Consider the following 9214-nt stretch of genomic DNA (forward strand, 5'->3'; position numbering starts at 1 on the left):
CCTCACATTCGAGTCTTTGCCAGGGTCCCAAAGCCCGTTTGGTGGAACCCGTTCGGTCCTGGTACAGCTCCTTACTGAGCGTCACTCGGTGTCTCGGATTCCGTGCTGGGCCCGTGGGGGAAGGGAGGCGCGCACACAGGCCCCGCCTGCAGCCGGCTCAGCTCCAGCGAGAGAGGAGGCAGGCCCACCCGTCACTGGTGAGGCGCGTGCAGCCGGTGGCCCGGACCAGGTTGACCGTGGGAAATTGCCCGCACGCGACCATTTTTTCCTCACATAAGTTACTTCATGTTTCCCAGAGTTCATTCTCCCAGGCCCTGGGTCAGCAGAAGCCTCTGGAAGACAGAGTGCCGTGGGCAAATGAGTTTTGGGAGTGCCAGTGAATTCTTTGTCCTTCAGGAGTCCCAGTGCACATGAGAATATCAAGGGCTTGGCGTGGTCCTAAAGGAAAGAAACCTGTTGAACTTTGTCTGAACAGACATTATTCGCCAGTTATACCCCCACCCGCACCTGTTAGTATCAGTCAGTGTTCTTTTCCCCAGGGCACATTTTGAGACCTGTTGCATCACTTTATGGTTTATTAACCTACTAAAGCGAGAGTATTTTCCATGTTTAAGGTGATTCACAAGCCGCTAATTGTGGCATCATCTTCTGTCCTTTCATTACCCAAGATTCAGCAAAAAGTTCAGGAACATTTATTTCAAGAGTATCACTTGATTATATCTGTCACCGTCGTGTAGCAGTAATAGTGACGTGTGTTTACGTGAAAACTTAAAATCAACCTATTTCTTTTAGTTTTTTTTTTTTTAATGCTTTTTTTTTTTTTTGAGGTAGAGAGAGAGCAAGCAGGGAAGGGGCAGAGGGAGAGAGAGAGAGAGAATCAGTGCAGAGCCCAGCACAGGGCTGGAACCCACGAACCGTGAGATCGTGACCCGAGCCCAAATCAAGAGTCGGAAGCTCCACCGCCTGAACCAGCCAGGTGCTCCGAAATCACCGTTTCTGATCACTCCATACTTAACTCATCAGCAGCCACTGGCGCCACAGTTTGGTTTCTCCAAGAATCAGATTTCAGAGCCACAAGACTTCAGGAGCTCGCATGGTGAAGAGAGGTGGCGGGTGGCCTCATACTTGGTTTTTAGCTGGAGCAGCTCAGATAAGCAGAAGAGCCAGAGTCCGGTCCCCTGTGCGTGGGAGAGGGCGGGAAGTGGAGCGCAGTCCCCTGCATCAGGCTCAGAACCACTGCAGGGCCACCGCCTCCGCCGGGACAGTTGGGCCCGCCTCACGGCCAGTCTGTGGGCCTTCTTGTGGTCTCTGAGTGAGCATCTGCAGGTAGCGGTCAGGTGTTTCGAATTCATTCTTTGAAAACAAACCTGACTCGACTCGATTCCGTGATCGCCTAGGTTGTCAGCGCTCTCCTTAACGTGCCTTCAGGGCTTCTGACTTACAAAGGGATTCTCTTGTCTTAGTTTCATTCCTTGGCATCCGTTGATTGGTTCCAGGGCTTTGGCTCTGGTTAATTCCAGATGCTGGGGGTTGGCCGGGGTCTCCGTGGGTTAGTGCTGCTAACCTGTTGCGCCCGCGGCTCCTCTCGGAAGGCCTTCCTGCGGCGGGGTCCTCGGGGGCGGGGAAGCCACCCCTGCTTGGCATTCTATTCCTTGTGCGCAGTAGGAGCTGGCCTCCCAGAGGCGTCTGCCCTTGTTCTGGATCTGCTCCGGGGGCTTCTCTCCAGCATTTCCCTAAACGCTTGTGGGCAACTTCTAGGTGTCCTCTTACTTTGAACCCCCTCATCATCCATGTGTTCCCCAGAGTTTCTGTGTCCCTCCGGAGCACTTGCTCTGCACACGTGTCCTGCACAACGTGTGGGCTAAGGAACCCGGGAGAGGATCGCCCCACCTTATCTCGTAGGGACGCGCTGCAGCCAGCCGTACAGCAGCTCACACGAGCTTTCTCTCCCGGGCTTCCTGGCGAGCCAGCTCTCCGGTCTCCTGTTACCTGTGCAGACCGTTACTCGGCCCAGTCCCAGGGCCTCATCTGTTAGCCTTGTGACTTGTACTTCTGTGACTCTGGGCCCTTACTCTCCCGCGGGGAGCACTGTGGGGATTGCTGTCTTGTCAGCCAGTGTATTTGTTATTATCACAGATTCCTCTTCCTCTAAATCATGGAAAAACCTCCCACACAATCAAAGCAAATCCAGAGCCGTGCGGGCAGTTCGTGGTAGACGACATCAGGTCCACTTTTTACCATCGGTCCGGAAAACCAACCATTTTCTGCTTTTAGTCCCCATTTTCTGACTCACCCACGAGGAGCCTTGTCCTTTCGGGACAGGCCCTGGGACTGGAGTGCTGAGGGTACCACTGCCCGGTGTTTCTGTAATCTGTTTCAGAAAGCATCCTAGCAAGCCATCGGCACCTGCAGCATCCAAACATGGCAGCCCAGAGACAGTTTCTTCTAGAAATCGCCAAAAATTAGCAAAAGAGAAGTTATCTGCCAGCGAGAAAGTTAGTAACTCTCCCCCATTAGGAAGGTAAGTCCCTGCTTACACTCCAAGTCTTTTTTAATGCCCTGAGCCTATTTTTGGTACGATAATGTTTTCTTCCCAAGTTCCTTTAAGATCTGTCTTTTGGGATCATTGGTTTCCCAAATGGAAACCTCCTCCAAAAGGAATTGGAGTGGCTGTGGAAGGAATGTTGGCCCTCCTACATGGACTTGCCCTTGACCCTTGTGCACCTTCCCTGCCGGCTCCCGTCCACCAGGGCCGAGGGCGAGGCGTGTTTCTTCCCAGGTGGCCACGGGTCTGAGTGCTTGGCTAACCCAGCACAGCATGGTCGGGCATCTCATAGCCCAGAACCATTTGTGTTTTAGCCGGAGCGTTGGCGAGGCGATGGGGTAACGAGCAAAACGGCCGCTTCTGGCTCAGCCCCCACCGTCCACAGCCCCCTTCGTCCTGCCGCTTCCCACAGGCTGCGCCGAGGCCTCCTTTTTGGCCTTGGCTTGTGCTGGGTCTCCAGCGCCCTTGCCACCAGCCCCCAGTAAGCCAGGCACTGCCATCCTGACTCTCCCTCCTCAGGAGCACCCCCCCCCCCCCCCCCCCCCCCGCTTCGGTGTCTTTGCTGTCCTTCCTGCTGCACCTCTCGCCTGCTGTGCGGAGGATGGCAGTGGGTCCCCCTCGGACTGAAAGCTTCTTCCTTGAGATGCGGGGCGTGTCTTACTTTCTGTACATCATAGCACCGAAAGATAGAAGACTCTTCACGCTGTACAAAGGCTGTCGCGACCTGTCCTACGACAGTTTGCTTCTCACAGCATACGGTGTGTATAATGTGTACATGCGCTGATATCCCCACGTCCTGGAAAGGGAAGCGGACTAAAGGGCCAGGCGCCTTTCACATAGATTCTCCATTTAATCCTCATTATGTGGAATGTAGTATTTATCCTTATTTCATCAGGGAGGGGATGAATCTCAGGAAAGGCTGGTCCGTATTTCCCAAAGCGGAACTGCAGACCAATCATGGACACTTTTGCTAGGAAGAAGATTGCCAGATTGCCATTCTGCGGGGTGGGGGGGCCGAGAGTCTGCGTTGCCAACAGCCCCAGGTGATGCTGGTGCCGCTGGTCACAGACCACATCCTGGGGGGCCCACCGAGCCCCCCCTGGCCGGGAAGAAGCACCCTGACCGAGAGCTGCTGTTCCCCACCACATGGCATGGGGCACAGGCCCGGCATACACCGGCTGCCCGGCAAATAGGTGTTCACTTAGTGGCCGGCGGCTTCCCCGACTCAGCTCGAGGTGGACGTTCGCTCATGCGGGCCCGCCGGAACCGCGTCCTGTACAAGCGCAGCTGACTCCGTTTGAGTTCTGTCCCTGTGCCGTCAGAAGAACGATAGAGCAAACGCATTCTCCTGTCGGTGTGGCCCCACTGGTCCACCCCTGCAGACTTGGCTTCCGAGGTGTTCTCCTTCCCGGGTAGCACACGGACAGGCGCAGACACGTGCCTGCGTACCCGGTACTGGACCCAGCAGCCGCCCTGGAGAAGCAGCCTAGGACGCGGACGCGTGGACGTGATTTTCAACTTTCCTTGGCCCCAACCGCGCCAAAACGGTTTTGCAGCATCACCTGTGTTCACATTCTGCCTCTATCACCAAAACAAAATTTTCGTGAACGAAATTTAATAGAAGCAATGCCGGTGGCATTTCCTATTGAGGTCTGTTCACGTGTCATTCTAGAACGATGACTGCGTCCTCTAGTTGGAAGAGAGCAGCTCGCTCTGTGATGACAACAGCTTCCCGGAAGGAGTTGCTTTTGAACTGGGGCCTAAAAATGCGCACGTTTGCTAGATGGGAGGTGTGGGTGATTCTCCAAGAATTCACATGTCAAAGCACGAAAACATAAAGGAATGTCGTGTTTGGGAACGGCAGGACTTCGGCAGGACCGTAGCCCAGGGTGGTGTAGAAGTCAAGGGCTAACTGTAAAGGACTTTTGAATTCTCAGGATGACTTTATCTTGAAAGCATCAGATAGTCAACAAGGACATCCATATAATACTAAACAGGACAGTGACACGATTCGTTGGGGTTTCCAACAGATCATTGTCACGGCAGACAGGAGAGCGAGGAGATTGGCCAGAATGCTCTTAGGAATTTCCAGTGCCTTTTTTTTTTTTTTTTAAACGTTTATTCATTTTTGAGAGAGAGACAGAGCATGAGCAGGTGAGGGGCAGAGAAAGAGGGAGACACAGAATCTAAAGCAGGCTCCAGGCTCCGAGTTGTCAGCTCAGAGCCTGATGGGGGGCTCGAACCCATGAACCGTGATGTGAGCCAAAGTTGGACACTTAACTGACTGAGCCACCCATGTGCACCTCCCCCACCCGCCCCGAACTCCCCCTCCGGTGCCTTTTCTACCATTGCCAGCCCTTCTCTGTAAACTGGCCTGTGAAACACGATCAGGCCCTCGCCCAGACGTAGCGGACAGCCCTGCTGGGGTCCCGCTGGCCGTCTCAACTCGGGGCAGTGCGTGGAGGACTGGCTGTTGGTTACTTTGTAGACAGAAGAACTAGGACCCAGAGAAGAAGGTGCTTGGACCCAGGCGGGCACCCGGAGCGTGAGGGAGCTGGAAGCAGATTACAGGCCTCCGAGCTGCCCTCGTGCCGTTTGTATGAGGCGGTCAGCGGATGACCAGTCAGCACTGCTCCCCCCTAGAGCCCCCTCTTCCTGCGGAAACGTGACCCGGGCTTTCTCCTCCTGGCTCTAAAGTCCAAAACCTCCCCTTGTTTAAAGAACTCCCAAGTTACTGAAGCCGTTCCCTTCAGCTCTCATCACTGCCTTGACTTTTCTTTCCTGCAGATCGAAGGCCCAGCTCTCCCCTCCTAGCAAGCGCAAGAGGGAGGCCAGCCCCCCCGGAGCCCGAACTAGAGGCCAGCAGAGGGTGGAAGAAGCCCCTTCGAAGAAGGCCAAGCGGTGATCCTGGCCGCCGCCGCCGCTGGCTTGTGGAGGACACCGCGGAGAGAGGAGGGACAAGCCTCGAGGCCATAAGCTTTTTTTTTTTTTTTTTTTTAACCAGGGAAAGGACATGCATGTGCTCTGAGTTTCTAGGTGCAAGCTTTTTCTTGTTCTGTTTTAAACAGCTTTATAAACTACTGTTCATAGAAGATATTATATACATTTATTTCAGATAAAGGAAAATAAGTTTACTTTGTATCTGAACTCAAAACAAAGTAGTTGTATATTTTAACATGTGAAATTGGGATTTCCCGATGGGACACGTCACTAATGCGAACCCTTCCAGCCCATCAGACACCAGGCTGCCTACTGGTAATCTGTGTACAGTATATAAACATGTAAAAATAGGTTGTATTTTACTCTATGTATGATGCTAATCAATGAACACTTTATTTATTTTACAGAGAAAACTTATCTGTGAACTTTACTATATATCTGTTTATTTTATTTTATTATTTTTTTTTATAAAAAAAAGGGGGTGGGGTGGGTTTCAATGCTATGCAGTCATCAGTAGAGATGTTTTAGGACGCTGCCTGCCTTGTAACTATATGAATATGACCCGGCAGGAAATACAGAACCTTCTCGCATGTATCCCAGTAAAGTAGTTTAGCTCCAGAAAGGGTCTGCATTGCTTTTCTGTTCACAGCTGTGACTGTTTTTAAGAATGTACCTTGTTTTTAGATTATGCTCGCCTCTGTGGCTCTCCTGCCAGCCCCACTGGCGTGCGAGGTCCTACATCCCGTCACCTGCAGCAAAAACCTCTCTGTCAGTGTTCGTTCCTCCCCTCTGTGCTACTCCGAGGCTTCTACCCATTTTCTTTCCATATTGTCCTTTCTCGGTGACGAGAAATGCATTGAGATTAGGTCACTCCTGTCTATCAAGCTTCAGGATTTTATGTTGTTTTATACACGGTGATTTCAAGATAGAAACTGGCTTTATCGCCAGGTTCTTTTTTAAACATGTTTTAACTCCCATATGAACAAACTGTCCAACCTAAGTTTTTTCATAAGATTAAATTTTTCTTAAGATCAAATTTGTCTCTAGCAATGGATGTGATGAGTTGCCAAATAATTGAGATTATTTTAAAATGTTTTGTTCATATTGTTTTATAATTAAAATTTACATTCAGTGTGTGTGAATTTTTTTTTTTGACTCTTAATGTAAGGTGGATATTTCTGTCATTTTACATGGTTTCTTACAAGATTTTATATATAAATTATAAGATGTTTCCAAAACTTGAGCGGTAAGATTTTTTTTTTTTTTCCGTATTTTAAATGTTCTTCCTGTGAAAAACACTTCTTCTCTTCAAATACTTGGTGTTGGAGATACTGTTCCATTTTCACTTTCAAATATGAGTCCGTGGTGGCCCCTCGGTAGAACTGAATGTTGGATCTGGAAGGGACCTTGGACACAAGAACACGAGAGTTACTCGTTTTCATTTAAGTGGATGAATTTAACCAAAGCTCAGAAATGGAAAGTGGCTTTTCTTAGTCAAGGGAAGAAGCCAGAGTTGGTTCCAAGGCCCCAAAGTCCTGGAGCCACAGTCTCTGCACTGTGGGGTTTAGATTGGATTACCAGAAACACCTCAAACTGCATTCTCAGTGCGAAACCTGCTTATGCGGTTGGGTCACAGCTGTTCTGGGCATGGCCTGACAGCGACAGAGTCGTCGGACCAGGAGGAAGTGCTGCCTCTTTATAAAGTTGGAGCTAAATATGGGCACTGGGAAATGCAATTTTCTGGTGGGAACTCAGCTAGGCCATTGTGGCTTCCAGTTGTTCTAAAAGCCAGGTAGGGAGGGGACACCGTCCCATGGGGCACCGGAACTACAGGGGAGCAGTTCTCGGTCATCACGATGATTCAGTCCTGCTGGCATTTAGTAGAAGGGAGGAGGTCAGAACGCTGAACGTTCTGCAGGGGACGAGACCGCCCTCGCCTCCACAGAAACGTCTGCGCCAAATGCCTGTAGCTTCCCCTGGAGACCCGCACAGACCATCTCCGTGTTTGCCATCCCCTGGTCTCCGCCCAGCTACCACTGTCCCCACCACTCTCTGCCCCTCCGCGAGCAACATGAACACCAGCACATCGCGGAGCTGAGACAGGGCTGGAATAAGCCAGCAAGACTTCCCGAAGGGGCAGAAAAATCCCCTGGTGGAAAGTGATGTGGCTAATTCCTCTTGAGCTAAAGCTGGTCGTGCACGACCACAGTCCTTCCCTGCCAACTTGAGGCCTCTGCACGTTATGCCCCCCATCCCCACCACCACCACCTAGGCTTTGTAAAGACTACAACCTACTAACGATGTCCTGCCCTAAGCACCCCAATTAGGAATGGCCATCTAGTGTTCCTCTTCCCGGCGAGATCTCAAAGTGGGTTGGTGGCAAAGTTGGGACTCAACTCTCCTAACCCCCAGGTCGGGGTTCTCCCTGCCAGGTCCCGTGGGAGGGGGCCACTGATGGAATTCAACAGCAGGCCCACCGACCTCAGGACCATCCTGTAGTGGAGCCCAGACATCGAGCGACTGGTCAACCTAACCAATTTGAGACTGGCGGTTGACGATTCGAACTCAAATGCTAAAAGGTTTGCTTGCTTTCTGTGATTTTCGTGTCTTCTATTCAGTCTATGTGCAAGAGCACTTTACGTTTCCCCGAATTACTGCTTAGCCATCATTATGATGAAGTCAAGAATAAGGCGTTCTTCACCATCCACTGACAACTCCCTGAGGCGAAGGAAATCGAGGGCCTGTCTTCCCATCGAAGCCACCGTGCTGGGGAATATGTATCTGACAAGCTCCTGCACCAGGCCTGGCACCAGGGATTCGAGTCTGAACCCAGGTGTTGAAGGGTGACATCAGTGAAACAGCTGTGCTGCACAGAGATTGCTGTCCAGGCACAGGACCCGGAAGGGGGAAGAGGGAAGCCAGATGAAGGACTAACTCCTGACAGACCAGAGGAAGAGGTCGTTATTTGCTTTCTTTTAAGTATAAGGCAAGTTTTCAGCAAGGTTAGAACCTACAGAAGAGAGCATTCTAGAAGCTGACGAGCAGGGTGAACTGGAGGCCATGATGGGTGCCATCTTTACCGCCAGGTCAACTTTCCAGAAAGTTCCTGGAGGCGTTAACTGTTTCAATAGCTTCACATCACACAAAGCACTAGTTCCAAGAGAGGCTTCCTCACCCTGCGGCCCTTCTGGAAAGTTCACTGGATGTATCAGCAGTGCACATAAATTTCCAAGAAATTAGGTTAGTTTATTTAACCCGGAAGTTACTAAACCTAAAACCCCTGTTTCCGCACCCCAACGCACACACATACACCTGCACACCCAGAAACGTAATTCAACGTCCACGGAAACTGATGAGGCTCAAAACTGAAAACTCCACTTGGTTCTTAGCCCTGTGAAGGATATCGGCCCCCCCTGTTCTATGGCAAGGAGAGGCGACACTCAGGTTGTATCACTGACTTCTAAGGACACACACACTACGTGTTGCTGGGACTGGAACCGAGATGCCGTGAGCCTCGTCAGCGTCCACAAGTGTGGCCGTGACAGTGTCTGCTGTGGCAGGAGCCAGGTGACCCGCGGACACACGTAGGCTGGAGCATCCTCGCTCCCTCTTAGTTGTATGCTTGACCTTTTTAAACAAATGATATAAAACCTGAATTTTGTTAAATAGTAGCATTTTTGTTCTAAAAGTAATGTCTTGGTTGTGGAAAAAATTAAAAACGAAACCAAG

General features: G+C 51.0%; 1 protein-coding gene across 2 annotated transcripts in view; it reads left to right on the plus strand.

Moving 5' to 3' along the window:
* The window catches only part of BOD1L1 (biorientation of chromosomes in cell division 1 like 1), a 53649-nt gene extending 47022 nt beyond the window's left edge, over positions 1 to 6627 (plus strand). The window contains exons 26-27 of one of the 2 annotated variants that reach the window (XM_047855752.1): positions 2381 to 2521; positions 5333 to 6627. In XM_047855752.1, the coding sequence (XP_047711708.1) occupies positions 2381 to 2521; positions 5333 to 5450 (259 nt within the window). In that variant the 3' untranslated portion in view covers positions 5451 to 6627. The remainder of the gene's footprint in view (positions 1 to 2380; positions 2522 to 5332) is intronic. The other variant, XM_047855753.1, reaches the window with a different exon arrangement.
* The last annotated feature ends 2587 nt before the right edge of the window (positions 6628 to 9214 follow it).

This window comes from Prionailurus viverrinus, chromosome B1 (assembly GCF_022837055.1).
Source record: "Prionailurus viverrinus isolate Anna chromosome B1, UM_Priviv_1.0, whole genome shotgun sequence".
NCBI lineage: Eukaryota > Metazoa > Chordata > Mammalia > Carnivora > Felidae > Prionailurus > Prionailurus viverrinus.